Genomic DNA, 18,078 nt, shown 5'->3' with positions numbered 1-18,078 from the left:
CGTCACTGCGCCTGAACTGCGCAGAACGATACTGTACAGGCGATGTTAAAAGTTTATTAAAGTCATTGAATATAATATATACACGAGTGAATTTTCTCCTTTGCCTACTAGCACAAACTTTTGGATTTGACTGTACGACAAAGACAAGCTACCCCGGAATCTTCTCTCTCTGTCAGCACGCTTCAGACAGCCCAGTGTCTCTTCCAGTTTCCCTGTTTTCGGGGTGGGTGCCTGCGGCGGCTGCGGACGGCTCTTGATTAGCCGCCCGTCCCACGAGAAGCGGAATTTATACCGCCGTCCGTCGGCGGTTCGCAGTTTGTAGCCACGCGAGACTAGAACAGACTAGTAGGGATTTGCCGCGAATTCCTCCTGCGCGAATTCTACCATGAAAGACGGCGGATCGGCTGGTCTTCTCGTCGGTGATACTGGTGGTGCAGCGGCTGGTGGTGGCCGGGCAGCGGCTGGTAGTGGCCGCGTAACGGCTGGTGGCGGCCGTGGTGCGGCGGTGGCCGGGATCGGCGGTGCGGCAATGGCCGTTACTGGCCGAGTTTCAACGGCCAGTGATGACCGTTTAGCGGCGGTAGCAACTGGTCTCGGCAGTATGGTGGTCGGCACGGCCGTGGGCCTAGTCGGCTTCCTCTCGTGGGGCGCCGTGTGCGTAATGATGCACGCGGCGTCCGATGCCCCTCGTTTCCGCCCTTTGGTTGGTGGTGGCGGAGACGAGGCCAGGAAGGCAGCTTTGCGCTACTGCTGCCGGACGGATGGCTGAATCGCGATCCCCACCCTGGGGACCGTGCGTGCCGGTGGTGAAGGCGTCGTCGGCGTCGGCGGCGTTGGTCTCGGCGTAGGCTTCGGCGTCGGCCTCGGTGCTGGCTCGTCGGCCAGAAGGATTTCGATCTCGTCCATGAAATTCCACGAGCTGGACATCTTGATCGAGTTCTGTCTCGGGGTTCTCGGAATCGGTCCTTATATCCTCAAATCCCTGGCGGGGCGGCCTCGTTAGCCTAATTCGTAGGGGCATCTTCCCCATTTCCTGGCTTCAGGTCCTGCACATGTATGTGCCTAAGCCATCGTCCCCTCTTATCTTTTAAATCGAAGATAACGGGGGTGACGATCCGGCCTATTGTGTACGGGCCAGCGTATTTTGACGCGAGCTTTGCGTTCACGCTTGCGGCCTTGTTTGAGAAAGGGTGTTCTCTGCGCCACACCGTCGCGCCGATCTTTGGCCGTCAATCCCGATGCCGCATATTATAATACGGCTCCTGCCGTTGGAAAGCTCTGGCGAGGTTGACGGTGACGAGCTCCCGGGCCTCATCCAGGTGGCGCCGCCAGGTTGTCGTCGGGATCGGTACAGGCGGGTGCGTTCGGTCTTGGGGATGCGGTGGCGCTAATTCGCGCCCGTAATTGGCGAATACGGGCGTGAATCCGGTCGCGTCGTGACATACGCGCTGTTATACGCGTACTAAAGCGCGAGAATATGGCGGTCCCATTGCCGGTGGTTGCGCTCGACGAATTGACCAATCATCGTCTTAACAGTTTTATTCGTTCTTTCAACCGGATTACATTGCGGCGTATATATCGGCATCGTGCGGTGCTTTATTCCGAAAGATTTTAATAGGCCGTTAAACTTAAAATTTATTAAAAATAAATTTATTATTAAATTTATTAAGCGAAAATATTTCAATAGATTTCCACGTCACCCATGAGGTACTAATGCTGACGCGTTTTTTTAAAAGTGGTTTTTCCAGTAGGTCCGCTCCACTGAAGATAAAAATGCGTCAGCATTAGTACCTCATGGGTGATGTGGAAATCAATTGAAATATTTTCACTTAATAAATTTAATAATAAATTTATTTTTAATAAATTTTAATAAATTTTTAAAAATTTTAATAAATAGGGAGAATAATCCACTTATAATTAAATAGTGCCTCTCCTAACGCTCGGCAGCGTTGACCCTAGCGGCTGCAGCGAGCGCGGTGTGGAGAAGAAAGAAGGCGTATACCGCGGAAATCGGCTGAAATGTTCAACAAATTCCGAGCACTGTCCTAGCAAAACAAGTAAACAGCGAGCATCTCGGTAAAAATTGAGATAAATACGCTACGCTCATAGTCAGTGTGCAACGGAAAGTCTGTGTGTTATCGTGCAGCTTCGTTTCACATTTCTCATTTTGCAATATTATCGTTTTATAAAATATCGTTTTTATATTTTCTTTTATTTCTGTTTAATTGTTATTTAATTTGGGTGGAGTTCCGATTAGCGGAACCCTCCGATTTTTTTGAAACTCCACTATTTTATGTAGTTTGGCGCGCTGATTACAAATATGATAATGAAAATTGCCGACTAGGTAATTTTCAAAGTCAAAACAAAGTCAGAAAAAGTGAAAAAATATCACTTTTTTGAGATTATTTTGAGAAATATTGACGTAACAAACAAATGTTTCAAATAAAAGTTGTAGTTCTTGTAAAAATACATTATTTATGTTCTATGCATTTTTTGTGTAAAACTGATAATTTTCGAGAAAATTGACGTTAAAGATTAAAAACTTTGGTAAATAGGTAGGGGGGGTTTGGGGAGACGAAAAAAGGAGGGTTGGGAGGGGCAAAAGGCGCAGGCGGGGAGGGGGGTGCAGGGGGGAGGAGCTCTGCCCCTCCCCCCGCCTATTACATGGCTAGTCACTATTATAGAAGTTTAAAATAACTTTCAAACACAATATGCTCTTCACCTTGCGTAGGGGTCTTGCTAATCTTTTCAGTATCTAATATTTTTAGTATATTGTAGACTCATACTTTTAGTAAGGCGAAGATTTAATTCATATAAACTTTCTGCGCGCACACACCTTGCGTTGGGGTCTTGCTAATCTTTCCTGTATTTAAAATTTTTAGTATATAGTAGACTCATCATACTTTTAGTAAGGCGAAGATTTAATTCATATAAACTTTCTGCGCGCACACACCTTGCGTTGGGGTCTTGCTAATCTTTTCAGTATCTAGTATTTTTAGTATATTGTAGACTCATTAGATTTTTAGGAAGGCAAAGATTTAATAAATATACATAAATTGTATACGCACACACGCCGCTACATTCTTGAACGGCATGCGCATGCAAGCTAAGGCCTACCTGTTTACCAAAGTTTTTAATCTTTAACGTCAATTTTCTCGAAAATTATCAGTTTTACACAAAAAATGCATAGAACATAAATAATGTATTTTTACAAGAACTACAACTTTTATTTGAAACATTTGTTTGTTACGTTAATATTTATTGAAATAATGTTAAAAAAGTAATATTTTTTCAGTTTTTTAATGTTTTGACCTTGAAAATGACCTTGTCGGCGATTTTCATATCATATTCGTAATCAACGTGCAAAAATACAAAAAATAGTGTAGTTTCAAAAAAATCGGAGGGTTCCGCTAATCGGAACTTTATCTTTTAATTTATATAGTTTTTTAGTTTTATATTTTAAAAGTTTATGAAACATATTTAACATTTATTAAATAAGGTATAACAAATAATCAGTGGACAATGAAAACAATTTATGATAAATGTGCTTATAAAAACTGTCGTAACGGACGATATACTACAGGTTCACATTTATTTAGATTTCCATCAAAGCAAGATGCAAGACAAAAATTATGGATACACAACAATGGTAAGTTTTGTTTATAAGTTATTTTTTAAAAGCATACTTTTGCATATTTTTGAAATCGTGTTTATAAAAATAAGAAATGTTTCTTTAAATGATATAAATATATCCAATGATAATGTGTTGATGTATACATATTTAACAGCAAAATTAAAGCATCACCCGTTCTGCCCTCCAAATTTCAAGAGAATTTATAACTTCGTCAAAAGTAGGCATAATAAAATGTTCTGAGAAGCATTTTACAACTTGAAAGCTTTACTTTTGAGATTGGTATTTTAGTAAATGACGTACTGATTTTTTACAAAGCTACATCAAATATAAATAGAAATGCGTTAAATTTTAAAATTTTTTATTTTGAGAAGTTCCAATGCGTGATTTATAAATCGCATACAAATGCGGTTTACATTATTTGAAAGCGTGAATCTTTACCTTTAATTTATTCGTTTGAACGTTGTGCAATTTTTTCAACAAATTATTCAATGTTAAAGTAAAAAAAATTATTTTTGCTTCAATATTAACACTTTCAAAAGCTATAAACCGCATTTGTGTGCGATTTTTAATTTATGTCATGGAACTTTGCAAAGTTCATACAAAAATTTTGAAATTTAACGCATTTTGCATTCTTTATTTGTATCCGTATAGTTTCGTAAAAAATCAGTAACTTGTTTAATAAAGTACCAATCTGAAAAGTAAAGATTTTAAATTTAAAATTTGAATATGGAATATTTCATTATGATCATTTTTGACAAAATTACACTCTTTCGAAATTTGCCTATTTTTAGAGAGCAGAATGAGTAATACTTTAATTTTGCTGTCGAATGTATAAGTAAAAGTAGCAATCTTAAATTTGTTTACAAAATAATTTAAAAATGATACTCTTAATTCGAGTTTTGATATCTTGTGGAGCAAAGTTATTTGATATTTGATTTTTAATAGGCTAAAGAACGTATTACGAATTTATGGATAAAATAAATTAAGACTTTTGTTATTCTGATATTTTCCTGATAATTATATATTGCGCAATAGAGAGATGATCTCGGCATTTTTCGAGCATCAATATGTATTTTAGTGTTTGCTGAATATGTAAAGATTTCACAAAAAATTAAACTTTTTGATATAAGAAGTTTATAAAAAAAACATTAAAGAATAGTTAAATAAAGTACAATATAAGCGCGTGCGGATAAGATCAGCGGGATTTCGAGCCCAAGCACATCTCACGCACACACGAAACGCTGTACCTGTGTGACGCGCGCTCGGCTAAAAATAAGTTCAGCGGGTCGACCGAGCGTAACAGATAGATAGAATTGAAATAGAATAATAATTTTTTACAACTTTAACTATTGTTATTTGTTAAATTACTATCGTCCTAAAAACCGCGTCTCTGGAGTGTATATGAAATATTTCGAAATAATAATAATAAAAGTATTTAATTAAGAAACCGTATAAATAATAGTTCATCATTTCGATATTTCGTGGGAAGTGAGCGATTGTTCAAATGTATAACCATTAAAAAATCATTATAAAATCGAGTCCTGGAAAACCGAACGACGAGTATGCTGCCTGATGGTGCTCAGCGCTCACGAAGCTATCATTGCTGGCGTCGCATGTTTTCTTATAAAATGCATATTTCCGCAAATTTTCAATGATTCGATCTGAAAATTTCCAGAAATCTTCCTTCAGTGGTGAGGAACAAATGTATCACTGGAAGTTGTTCCAAATTTCAAGTTCCTTCGATATTTTTTGTCGGCGAAACTAAAAAAACATGGTTACCAATTGGCTTCAATTTGCAATTAATTATTATTAAACAATAGACGATTTTCAGCTTCTTTATTGTTTTGTAGGCATCGCTAGACTATACTGCATGCGTATACCAAATTTCAAACAATTTCAATAAAATTTGGCCAAATTACGACGATTTATATTTTAAAATCTTATTGAATTTGGGGATAAAAATTTTTCAGTTTATAGGCGTATAGCCTAAGGATTGTGTTCGACTTGGTTGAAAGATTGAGACCAATTTCTTAGAAAAATATAATTTATTTTTCTTCGTCAGAGAAGTAGAGTAAAGTACAAGTTTTGTGTTTGATTTGATTAAGTGCGCCAGAGGCGCTTTCTCGGCAAGAGTGTAAGGCCGAGAATCAAAAGAAAAATTGACGGGCGCGGTAAGAAATTACCGGCCGCGTCTTAGTGTGTTGAACGGGTCCTAAAAAGGACGGTTCAACTGAGTTAGCTCGTTGCAGCCCCTTTCCCGGCGTTGGTGGAACTCCGTTCGGGAAGTGGTCTTCCGTCTGACAACTGCTCTCTGAGCAGGCTCTGAGCGGTGAAGTCTGTACTGCGATGGATCGAGTCTCTGGTGTGCTGGTGGTGGCAACCGTCTCGGCTCTCGGAATTACGGATTGCTCCGTGTACCGAGGAGAGAGAGGTCTCCGAATTCGGATGTCGCCTTGTGTGAGCGTGTCCCTTGGTGGTCGAGTCAACCGGACGCAGAACTCTAGTGGGATTAATTTCCACACTAGAGACTGAGGAGGTGACGGCGAAAGTGGAGTATCCGCGGGCCGCTTGGTTGAAATGTGCGGCCGATGCTGGGACTCTGTTTTCTTTTTACGCGCCTTGCGAGGCAGCGTGAGAAAAACTGCGAGACTATGTGTCTCTGGTTAGCTTCTGCCGAGGCAGAGTACGACTCAGTTCAAGGGCCCTTGAGAGAGCTCGCCTTGAAGCGAGTGAGTGAGGAAAGATCTGCGGAGCAGCTCTTTTATATCTCGTCGATCGAAGCTTGATCGCGAGAAGGTTCTTCACCGCCTGCGCAACCTGGCGGTGGGTCCGCAAGCTTGTAACTGGTAGAAGGCCTGCGGCGCGTAGCGGCGCCGCGATGTATTATACCGCGTCAGTGCAGCGGTGTGGCGGTGAGCCGCCACAGGACCCCCTTGGCAGTTTTTAAGCCTGGAAACGCACGGTTGGTTTAGAAGTTCTGCCGCTCCTCGTCTTGTTGGTTGCGGAGGGCTTTGGTTGGTCGGCTGGTGTTGGTTCGATTGGTTGCTCATCGTCGTCCAACGTGTAAGCCGGTTTCAATCGGTCAATCGAGACGTTGATTGGCTTGCCGTTGACCAATAGCCTGTAGACTTTGTCGTTTCTGCTTAAAACGTTAAATGGTCCGTCGTATGGTTGCTGTAACGCTCTGGTCGGGCAATCGTGTCTGACGAAAACTTTTTCCGATGTGGCCAGGTCCTTGTGTACGAAGGTGCTGCGGTGGCCATGGCGTCGCAGGTGTGGACGGAGTTTGTTCATTTTTTCTTGTAAATGACGGACAAACTCGTCCGTTGGCTGCTCGTTACTGGTTTGGTCCAAGAATTGTCCGGGAATCCGAATAGTCTCTCCGAAAACTAATTCTGCTGGTGTGGCTCCGATGTCCTCTTTTACTGCGGCGCGGATGCCTAATAAAATGACTGGAAGAATTTGCGTCCATGCTTCTGTTTCGTGGCTTTTGATAGCCGCTTTGAGTTGCCGGTGTAGTCTCTCTACCATGCCATTGGCTGCCGGGTGATACGCGGTAGTTCGGATGTGTTGCGATCCGGTCAGTCTGGCCAACTGCTTAAATAGTTCCGACTCAAACTGCCGTCCCTGGTCCGTGGTGATTCGTGCCGGCGCTCCGAAACGCGCAATCCAGTTTTCAAATAAGAGGCGAGCCATCGTTTCTGCGGTGATGTCGGACATCGGGTATGCCTCTGGCCATCGTGTGAATCTGTCAATGATTGTGAGGCAGTATTTCTTCCCTCGAGATGGAGGCAAAGGTCCGACGATGTCCATGTGTATGTGCTGGAACCTGCTGGTAGGCCCCAAGTAGTTTCCTGTTGGTGAAACGGTGTGTCGGTGGACCTTTGATTTCTGGCAGGGAATGCAAGCCTGCGCCCATTTGCGACAATCCTTTTTTATTCCGGTCCACACGAAGCGCTGCGTGATTAATTTGACGGTGGTTTTTATCCCGGTGTGCGCGAGTCCGTGCAAATGCTTAAAGATTTGCTTTCGGAATTGTTGCGTGACGTATGGTCGTGGGATGCCCGTCGATGTATCACAAATCAGTTTGATATCTGTGCCGGGAATTACGGTTTCTTTAAGCTGCAACTTCGTATTCCCTTTGAGTAATGCTTGTATTTCGGCGTCGTCTTTTTGAGACTTTGCGAGCTCTGCAAAGTTTACTGCTTGCTGGACAGCCTGCGTCCTCGATAGTGTGTCTGCTACGATGTTATCCTTTCCCGCCACGTGTCTGATGTCGGTTGAATACTGCCCGATCAGCTCCAAGTGCCGTGTCTGCCGCGGTGAGCTCTGCAAAGGATCTTTTCGGAATGCATACACGAGCGGTTTGTGATCCGTGTAAATGATGAACTCCCTTCCTTCTAACCAGTGCCGGAAATGTTTAATTGCTGCGTATATCGCCAAGAGCTCTCGGTCGTACGGACTGTACTTTTGCTGCGCGGTGGTCAGCTTTTTGCTGAGGAACGCCACCGGTTGCTGTCCGAGTTTTCCATGTTGGTGGATTACTGCTCCGATTGCGAAATCTGAGGCGTCGGTTGTTAAGGAGAGTTCTGCTTTCGGGTCCGGATGTGCCAAGAGCGTTGCCCGTGCAAGGCTTTCTCTGCACGTTTCAAACGCTGCCTCTCGTTCTGCGCTCCATTCGATGGGTTTTTGCCGGGTCTGTTCCCTTTTAGCGCGTCATTCAAAATTGCTTGGTCTATGGCCGCTCCTGGAATGAATCTCCTGTAAAAATTTAAGGTTCCGAGAAACTGCCGCAGCTGCTTGACGGTGATCGGTTTTGGAAATTTCCGAATGGCCTCGACTTTTTCCGGTAGTGGTTGCGTCCCTTCTGCTGAAACTTGGTAGCCCAAAAATGCTACGGTTTCTTTTCCGAACACGCATTTTGCTGGGTTTAGTTGAATTCCGTATTTGCTGAGTCTCTGGAACAAAGCTGTTAAATGTGCTTTATGTTCGTCAACGTTGTGAGATGCTACCAGGATGTCGTCAATGTAGGCGTAGCAGAAATCGAGTCCGCGTATCACCTCATTTATGAATCTCTGGAACGTTTGCGCTGCGTTTCTCAAACCGAAAGGCATTTTGAGAAATTCGAACAGACCGAACGGTGTGGTGATTGCCGTTTTTGGCACGTCTTCAGCGTTTACTGGAATCTGGTTGTAAGCTCTAACCAGATCCAGTGTAGAGAAAATTGTTTTCCCGTGAAGAGCCTGTGTAAAATCCTCGATGTGCGGAATCGGGTATCTGTCCGGCACCGTTCGGTTGTTGAGCTTCCTGTAATCGCCGCATGGTCGCCACGTGCCACCTTTCTTCGGTGCCATATGCAATGGTGAGGCCCATGCGCTCTTGGACGGCGCGATTACTCCTTCTTGCAGTAAAAGATCGAACTGTTGTTTTGCTTCTTTTAGGTTCTCCGGCGCCAGTCTCCTCGGCCTGCATGCTTCCGGTGGTCCCGGTGTTGTTTCGATGTAATGCATCGTTGAGTGCGGCGCGGATTCCGTCTTTCCGGTTGGTCTAGTGAGCTGTGGAAATTCAGCCAATAAGGCGTGAAAAGCTGTTTCCTGCAGTAATGTCTTAATTGATGTTTGTCCGGTTCTGCTCTGCAGGCTGTTTGTGGCCAATCCCGTCGTAGCGTCCAAAAGTTTGCCTCTCCTTACATCCGGCAGGAGATGGAAATGCCCAAGGAAATCGGAGCCGATGATTGGCTGTGTGACGTCAGCTACGATGAATTTCCATTGGAAGGCGCGCCTCAATCCGATGTTGAGCTGAAGCGCGATCCACCCGTAGGTGTGAATGACAGTTCCGTTGGCTGCAAACAGGGCTTGCGTTGCTCCGGACATCCGTCCGCGTACCATCGAGCGCGGGTAGACACTTATGTCTGATCCCGTGTCGATGAGGTACCGAACTTTTGTTTGTCGCTCGGTTATTACAAGGCGGCATGGTTTCGGGTCCGGGCCGTCTGCCGCCATTGATTCCGGACCGTCTAGTTTTCCGTTTTGTCCTTCTTCTTCTCCTTGAATGTACATGGCTCTGTACACTTTCTTGCCTTGCTGCCGAATCGCCGATGGAAAAAGCAAAACTCGCTGTCTTCTTCCGAATTTGACTTAGTCCGGCTGCGGCTGCGCGATCTGTGGCGCTGCTGTTTGTGGCGGTGCTCCTGCCGGCCCAATCGCGTGTTGAGTGCGGCGACTTGCTTGACCAATGCCTGAATCTGGTCCTCGAGCGAGCCGGTAGGTTTTGATTTCGTCTCCTTAGGCTTGTCCAAAACTGCGACTGTTCGGCATGTGACTTCGTAGACGCGGTCGGCCTGTTCCGCCACGTCCTCGAGAAGATCGTCAGCTCGCGTCGCTAGTATAATCTGCATTTGGGCCGGTAAACGCCCCAGCCATAGCGTGCGCAGGAGTTGATCGGGCACGGCATTGCCCGCGAGCGTCCTTAGATGGCGCAGGAACTGCGATGGCTTTCGGTCGCCTAGTTCCTCTCGCTCTAATAATTGGCGGATGCGGTGTTCCTGTGAGTCGCTCAGTCTTTGGATGAGTGCCCTTTTTACGGCTTCGTATTTCCCGCATGGCGGAGGATTCGTTATCACATCTTTGATTTCCTTAATGTATTTTGTTTCGATTTGCGAGATTGCGTATGCGTACTTGGTTGAATCCGACGTGACGGCGCTCAGCAGGAACTGGCTCTCTAATTGGGCGAACCATAATTCTGGTTCCTCCGGCCAAAAAGGTGGTACTCGCACCGATACTCTGCCGATTTGTGCTGCGTCGGCGCCTGGCATATCGCCGGCCTTCTCTGATTGGCTCATTTGCTTTAACCAGTCGTCGGGGTCACCAGTTTATAGGCGTATAGCCTAAGGATTGTGTTCGACTTGGTTGAAAGATTGAGACCAATTTCTTAGAAAAATATAATTTATTTTTCTTCGTCAGAGAAGTAGAGTAAAGTACAAGTTTTGTGTTTGATTTGATTAAGTGCGCCAGAGGCGCTTTCTCGGCAAGAGTGTAAGGCCGAGAATCAAAAGAAAAATTGACGGGCGCGGTAAGAAATTACCGGCCGCGTCTTAGTGTGTTGAACGGGTCCTAAAAAGGACGGTTCAACTGAGTTAGCTCGTTGCAGCCCCTTTCCCGGCGTTGGTGGAACTCCGTTCGGGAAGTGGTCTTCCGTCTGACAACTGCTCTCTGAGCAGGCTCTGAGCGGTGAAGTCTGTACTGCGATGGATCGAGTCTCTGGTGTGCTGGTGGTGGCAACCGTCTCGGCTCTCGGAATTACGGATTGCTCCGTGTACCGAGGAGAGAGAGGTCTCCGAATTCGGATGTCGCCTTGTGTGAGCGTGTCCCTTGGTGGTCGAGTCAACCGGACGCAGAACTCTAGTGGGATTAATTTCCACACTAGAGACTGAGGAGGTGACGGCGAAAGTGGAGTATCCGCGGGCCGCTTGGTTGAAATGTGCGGCCGATGCTGGGACTCTGTTTTCTTTTTACGCGCCTTGCGAGGCAGCGTGAGAAAAACTGCGAGACTATGTGTCTCTGGTTAGCTTCTGCCGAGGCAGAGTACGACTCAGTTCAAGGGCCCTTGAGAGAGCTCGCCTTGAAGCGAGTGAGTGAGGAAAGATCTGCGGAGCAGCTCTTTTATATCTCGTCGATCGAAGCTTGATCGCGAGAAGGTTCTTCACCGCCTGCGCAACCTGGCGGTGGGTCCGCAAGCTTGTAACTGGTAGAAGGCCTGCGGCGCGTAGCGGCGCCGCGATGTATTATACCGCGTCAGTGCAGCGGTGTGGCGGTGAGCCGCCACACAGTTTTTTATTTTTATTATTAAAAATAAGCATCAAACAAAAAACTGCAAAAAGAAAAAAGTTCCGTCTCGTCGTTCTCTACAAGTCTATATTTAAAAAAAATTAATTTTGCGACTTTCAAAATTTTCATGCTCTGGGACGTTTGGACAATACTTTTACACGATTTGAGCGCAGAGCGAGTTCTTTGATCCGCGCCCTCAATTATTATCTCATTTATTATTTGAAAATAAAATAATTATGTTTTGAAAGTACTTTCAAAATATTTGCTATTTGTCAATCGTTTTTCATTACTTTATTTTAGGGAATATTAAATTAGAAAAATAGACTGTCAATTCATTTCGTCGTACTGGTCTGTGTGCAGATCATTTAATGCTAACTCATTTAAGGGAGAAGGCAAGAAAACATTAAAACGCGATGCTGTGCCAATTCGATTTAATGATTTGATAAATTTAGAAGAAAAATCTGAGGCAGCTATTGAAATAGGAGAGATGCAAACAGCAAAAAAAGAACAAAACCAAATAAAAGAAATGGAAGAAGTAGGAAATACATATAATAACGCAATTGCAGGAACATCATTTAATATCAATCATAATGACAAAATAAATAAGCAATTATTAGATCGATTCAAACAAACTTATCTTCCAACAAAATTAAATTTTGACAAATCATTAGAAGAGGAAGATATTACAAAATGGATGGATTTAGAACCTGTAAGATATGAAACATTGATAAGTGTGATCTGTTAATGACAAAATTGTGAAAAAGAATATAATCCAGAAAAGATAATTAAAAATTTAAAACGTGAAAATATTCGTTTGCGGCAGACTATAAAGCGTTTAAAATTGCGTTTACAACGTCGCCAAGTACCTAAGAAAAAAATAAATAAAAAAAATAACAAAAAGAAAATACAGTAGTTATACTATGATGATTCTAACCCATGGGGCAATGAGGGGGTGCGCGGGTGAAGAGGGGAAGAGGGGTATCGGATAACAGTGGAGGGGGTAATGACGTCTTCGTTTTTGGAGGAGAGGGGGTAAATGTGGAGTGGTAGGGGTATCAGATTACAATAATTCCCGGAAGATAAGGATTGTTAATACAAATCGCGAGATAAGGATTCCCGGAAAAGATAAGGATTGTTTATTGGAAAGAGAACTGTTTATTGGTGCAGGTTTTTTTTTTCTACGCATCAAAGTAGAGCGCCATGTTGTCGGAATCATTATGTTTATAGTATGTAGGTTCGTGCAGATTTACGGATTGCGTCATCGCTGTATCTTAGAACAAAGAGGCAGCATTTGAGCACCGTTTCTTAGAGGGTGTGATAAGGATTGTTAATACAAATATGAACCATCGATAGTTTTAATCAATTTTGTGTGCAACAAGCGGGTATATAAAGCAAGTGAAAAAGAATAGGAACCATCAGTCGTTCGAAATCATTGAGAAAATCACTAGTTCGCTGTGACCTTTACTAGCAACGATGTTTTGCACCATGTCAACCGTGAATAATCAGATCAACGAACAGCAGAGTGCAAAGAAGCTGCAATTACCCAACGAGTATGTTGTTTCTTTAGCCACATCTTTAAACTTAATTGTTATACTTTTAAACTAACAATTTATTTTTTCACGGAAAACAAAAAAGTAATATGTCAAAGATGGAAAAAGAATCATCTAGGATCTTGGTTAGAAGATACCCGTTGACAAAAACCAGTTACAAATATCTCGACATCGGAATCAACGTCTCAACGCCGAGCCGTGTGGAAATCGCTCTCGGTGACAACCATGGCAAGGAGCTACGTCTATCATACAACGTATGGAAAGAACTCATGAATCAACGGAGCATCATCGCCAGCTTCTTTAAGAATGATGCGGACGAAGCACCGTCTCAGACCGTTGGACACTGCACGTTAAGTTTTGGAAAAATAAACAACCTAAAAGTAATGCGCCTGACAACATCAGCATTATGTTTAATCATGTCAAACCGAACCGTGTGTAACATGTTTGCACTTGAATATTGCGTAGACTGTATCAATCATTCGTTGAACAACATCACCGATACGGTTGATGTCAAGTTCGCACACTTTTCAGAAATCGCGAAGAATGCAAAGGACCCCGATCACGTGGCGATTCGCAAAAGCGATTTATTCGATAAGAATAATATAATTGATTGTGAACTGGTGACTCAGGTCTTTGCGGAGTTGTAACAATACATATTAATAAATATTATTTCAACTGTAATTAAAATTTTTTATTATTTTTCCGTGCCATCTTATCCGCTATACCGACTTATCCTACAACGCGCGCATCAAAGTAGAGCGCATGTTGCTAGATACGTCATCATGTTTGGAGGAGAGGGGGTAAATTCGGAGTGGTGGGGATATCATATTACAATAATTGCCGGAAGAGAAAAGATAAGGATTGTTAATACAAACATGAGCCATCGTTATGCTTATAGTTAGTGTCGTGTGCAACAAACGGGTATATAAAGCGAGTGAGAAAAATATGAATCTTCAAAATCATTCGCAATGGAGAAGGAGCGCGATCTTACCGTACGAGCAGCGAATATCAAAACGACGGGAGAGTTCCTTCCATGGGACTACGAGTGCAACGAGTACCTCGATTCTCTCAAGGAACAATGTCGCAAGAGACAACGCACCGGAGTAGTCAACTCTCTGGTGGCGCAAATCGCGCGTCTGGAGGGTGTGAGGGACGCTCTGCACGAGCGTTTTGTACCCGTCGGTGCCGGATACGGCGGATACGAGAAGAAGGGCTACACGTGGAAGGAGATCGAGACGGCGTTTAGGAACCGTGTGCTGACGGGTGTGGTTGTCAATCGCGAATACATCGATCCTCGTGAATTTTTTGAAAATGTAAAAAATACGGTTATCAAGCGGATCCGGAGCGTCATGGCGGAGCATGGGAACGTTAAAATCAACACCGCGTTCAACGGGGAATTCGTCGCGAGCGACAAGACTGCCGTGAAGACCATCGCCACCAAAAATTGCGAGTTGTTTCCCACATTCGATCTCAACGAGTGGTACACGCGGCACGTGGAGGATGATATTCTGGCGGCTTTGGAGGAGTTTCAGGAACGCGATAGCGGATGGGCGTTGTCGCGTATCCTGAATCTCACCGTCAATGTGAACAAGTTCAATCCTCTGCACGCGGGATGCCACATCGAGTTACCGTGGCAAATTATGCTAAAAAGGGCTGTGGTCAACGTGCAATCGACGGACAATGCATGTTTCGCGTGGGCGGTGGTAGCAGCTTTACATCCGGTGGAAAAGTACCCGGAAAGAGTATCGCAGTACCCGCACTATTCAACGGTGTTGAATCTGTGCGGCATCGAGTTCCCCGTGACGCTGCCACAAATATCAAAGTTCGAGAAACTAAACGCCATTTCCGTCAACGTCTTCACCACCGAAGACTCAAAAATCGTCCCTCTGCGGCTCGCCGACGACAAAAAGGAGAAGCACGTCAACTTGCTCTACGTGCGTAAAAACAACGATGCACACTTTGTGTGCATCAAAAACTTGTCGCGGTTGGTGAGCTCGCAATTGAGCAAGCACGCAAATAAAAAGTACATTTGCGATTTCGGTGAGTGTAAAAACATATTTATAGAATAATTCGAAACTTTATTCACAGTATTAATCATACAAATTATTACAGGTGTCTACACTACTTTTATACACAGGAGAAATTATCGGCGCACAGCATCGACTGCGGCAAGATAAACGATTGTGCCGTCGTTCTCCCCAGCGAGGACAAAAAGTGGTTGACGTTTCACCACTATAGTTGGAAGGAGCGGCTCCCGTTCGTAGTGTACGCCGATCTCGAATGTACGCTCGAGAAAAAGGAGGATCAGGATGGTATTACTTACGCCTACCAACATCACAGAGCCTTTAGCGTAGGATTTTATGTAAGTTGCACGTACGATAATTCTTTATCTAGTTTTAAGTCGTATCGCGGTGAGGATTGCGTGACGTGGTTCGTCAACGAACTGCACGATTTGGCGCGCCGTGTGAAAGCGATCCTCACCACCGTCGTCCCCATGGCGGATCTTATGCGGGAGGAATCGGAAAAATTCCGTAGCACTGCGACGTGCCACGTGTGCGAGAAACCGTTTACACCGGACGATACGCGGGTGCGCGATCATTGTCATCTCACCGGGCGTTACCGCGGTGCCGCGCACTCGTCGTGCAATCTAAATTACAAAGACTCCCACGTTATCCCGGTGATATTTCACAATTTATCCGGTTACGACGCGCATTTCATTATTAAAGACGTTGCCAATGCCTTTGAAGGCAACGTCGAATTGTTACCGCTGACGAAAGAGCGATACATTTCTTTTACAAAAAATGTTAAAGATACCATGGATCAAAAATCAAAATTGTGTATAAAATTACGGTTTATTGATTCGTTTAAATTTCTCAGTACAAGTCTCGACAAATTGGCATCATATTTAACTGTAGATGAATTAAAAATTTCACGATCGGAATTCAATCATTTATCCGCGGAACATTTCAATTTGCTTACTCGGAAAGGTGTGTTTCCCTACGAGTACGTCGACAGCGTCGACAAGCTCCGGGACACAAGCCTGCCATCGCGCGAATCGTTTTACAGCTCGCTCACCGGAGAAACGGTATCCGAGAGCGATTACGCGCACGCGACAAACGTCTGGCAAACATTTTCAATCGAAGATCTAGGTCAATACAGCGATTTGTATCTAAAAACTGATGTTCTTTTGTTGGCGAATATTTTTCAAAATTTTCGAAACATGTCTATAAAGAGTTACGGTTTAGATCCCGCTCATTACTACACTCTACCGGGATACACGTGGGACGCTATGATGAAGTACACGCGTGTAAAATTCGAGTTGCTCACGGACATCGATATGGTACTGTTTGTCGAGCGCGGTATACGCGGCGGTCTCAGCCAATGCTCCAACCGATACGCCGCCGCCAACAACAAATACATGCCATCCTACGACCCATCGGAACCGTCGTCGTACCTAATGTACTATGATGTAAACAACTTGTACGGGTGGGCAATGTGTCAACCGTTGCCCTACGCCAAATTTCGATGGGTCGATGATGTCAAAAACTTTAACGTAATGTCCGTTGCATCCGATTCGGCTACCGGTTATGTGCTGGAAGTCGATCTCGAGTATCCGGTGAATCTTCACGACGCGCACACTGACCTGCCGTTCTGCCCGACGCGCGATAAGCCGCCCGGCAAGCGGGAGATCAAATTACTCGCCACGTTGTGCGATAAGCAGCGTTATGTCATCCACTACCGTAATCTGCAGCAATGCGTGCGACACGGCCTGCGAATTGCAAAGATTCACCGCGTACTGCAATTCGCGCAATCTCCGTGGCTCCGCGGATACATAGAACTGAATACACAGTTTCGGACACGGACGAAAAATGATTTCGAAAAAAATTTGTACAAATTGATGAACAACGCGGTTTTCGGCAAAACCATGGAGAATGTGCGAAATCACACGGATGTCCGGCTCGTTACACAGTGGGATGGTCGGTACGGAGCGGAGGCTATGATCGCGAAACCGAATTTCCACAGCCGAAGCGTGTTCTCGGAGGATCTAGTCGCCGTAGAGTTGCGAAAACTCGAAGTGAAATTCGACAAGCCGATCTACGTGGGTATGTGCATCCTCGACATATCCAAGACCTGCTTGTACGAGTTTCACTACGAGTACATGGCGCCTCTCTACCGCGACAATTGCAAAATTATGTATACCGATACCGACAGTCTGATATACTTTCTGCACTGCGAGGACGCGTATCGGGATATGAAACGCGATATATCCAAATTCGACACGAGCGACTACTCCGAGGACAACGCTTACGGTATGCCGCGCGCCAACAAGAAAGTACCCGGTCTGATGAAAGACGAGAACAACGGCGCGATCATGACGGAATTTGTCGGACTGAGAGCGAAGATGTACGCGTTGAGAGTCACCGGACAAAAAGATGTCAAAAAAGTTAAAGGCGTTAAGAAAAACGTAGTCGTGAGAACGATAATGTTCGACGATTACACTCGGTGTCTCAACGACGAAATCGAGCTGACGCGGCGTCAATCGTGCATTTGCTCAAAGTTGCACGAGGTGTACACCGTGTCGGAGTCGAAGCTCGCGCTCAGTCCGTACGACGATAAGCGGCACGTCGTATCCGGTTCCACCGACACTCTACCGTGGGGACATTACAAGATACAATTGTAGTATTATTATGTTGTATATAGTTTATACATTATATTATTTATATTGTTTATACACTAGTGTTAATATTTATGTATAGTTTAATATTTTATGTATTATTATCGTTGTTAGTTTTAAATGTATATATTGTAGTAACAAAGAACACTATTGTATATATATGTATAATTGTTTATTGTACAATAAATATAGTTTATTACAATACATCGTCTTTATTTATCCAAGAGTTGTGCGAATTGTCGAATCCCAACCACTTTACAAACACCTTGTCGTCCTTTCGGCGCAACACCTTCTCCACGAGATAAACGTCGGGTTGTGCGGTCTTGAGCAATTCGTGCTCGTAAAAGCCTCCCGCGACCGGATCTCCGCGATAATCTTTAATCAGATACGTCA

The 18,078-nt window shown here is 44.3% G+C and overlaps 3 protein-coding genes across 3 annotated transcripts; 2 read left to right on the top strand and 1 right to left on the bottom strand.

Moving 5' to 3' along the window:
* Positions 1 to 9,650: 9,650 nt before the first annotated feature.
* On the bottom strand, positions 9,651 to 10,475 carry LOC137000028 (uncharacterized). Its single transcript, XM_067355527.1, has one exon. The coding sequence runs from the start codon at positions 10,473 to 10,475 to the stop codon at positions 9,651 to 9,653; it is 825 nt and encodes a 274-aa protein (XP_067211628.1).
* Positions 10,476 to 13,978: 3,503 nt separating this feature from the next.
* LOC137000027 (uncharacterized) lies at positions 13,979 to 16,846 on the top strand. Its single transcript, XM_067355526.1, has 4 exons — positions 13,979 to 15,033; positions 15,123 to 15,770; positions 16,077 to 16,718; positions 16,762 to 16,846. The coding sequence occupies exons 1-4, from the start codon at positions 13,979 to 13,981 to the stop codon at positions 16,844 to 16,846; spliced, it is 2,430 nt and encodes an 809-aa protein (XP_067211627.1).
* A 53-nt stretch (positions 16,847 to 16,899) lies between these two features.
* On the top strand, positions 16,900 to 17,788 carry LOC137000088 (uncharacterized). Its single transcript, XM_067355785.1, has one exon. It carries the CDS (start codon positions 16,909 to 16,911, stop codon positions 17,689 to 17,691), a length of 783 nt encoding a protein of 260 aa, XP_067211886.1. The 5' UTR covers positions 16,900 to 16,908; the 3' UTR covers positions 17,692 to 17,788.
* The last annotated feature ends 290 nt before the right edge of the window (positions 17,789 to 18,078 follow it).

The sequence above is a fragment of the Linepithema humile genome, chromosome 5, assembly GCF_040581485.1.
Source record: "Linepithema humile isolate Giens D197 chromosome 5, Lhum_UNIL_v1.0, whole genome shotgun sequence".
Lineage (NCBI taxonomy): Eukaryota > Metazoa > Arthropoda > Insecta > Hymenoptera > Formicidae > Linepithema > Linepithema humile.
Note: the sequence above shows the minus strand (reverse complement) of the source record. Positions and strands in the feature narration are given on the sequence as shown.

Excerpts from the sequence above, each read along its gene's own strand:
- LOC137000028 (XM_067355527.1), bottom strand. The coding sequence starts at position 10,475 with ATGAGCCAATCAGAGAAGGCCGGCGATATGCCAGGCGCCGACGCAGCA.
- LOC137000027 (XM_067355526.1), top strand. The coding sequence starts at position 13,979 with ATGGAGAAGGAGCGCGATCTTACCGTACGAGCAGCGAATATCAAAACG. Across the intron at positions 15,034-15,122 it reads AGCAAGCACGCAAATAAAAA|GTGTCTACACTACTTTTATA; the intron begins GTACATTTGCGA and ends AAATTATTACAG. Across the intron at positions 16,719-16,761 it reads ATCAAATTACTCGCCACGTT|CAATGCGTGCGACACGGCCT; the intron begins GTGCGATAAGCA and ends CGTAATCTGCAG.
- LOC137000088 (XM_067355785.1), top strand. The coding sequence starts at position 16,909 with ATGAACAACGCGGTTTTCGGCAAAACCATGGAGAATGTGCGAAATCAC.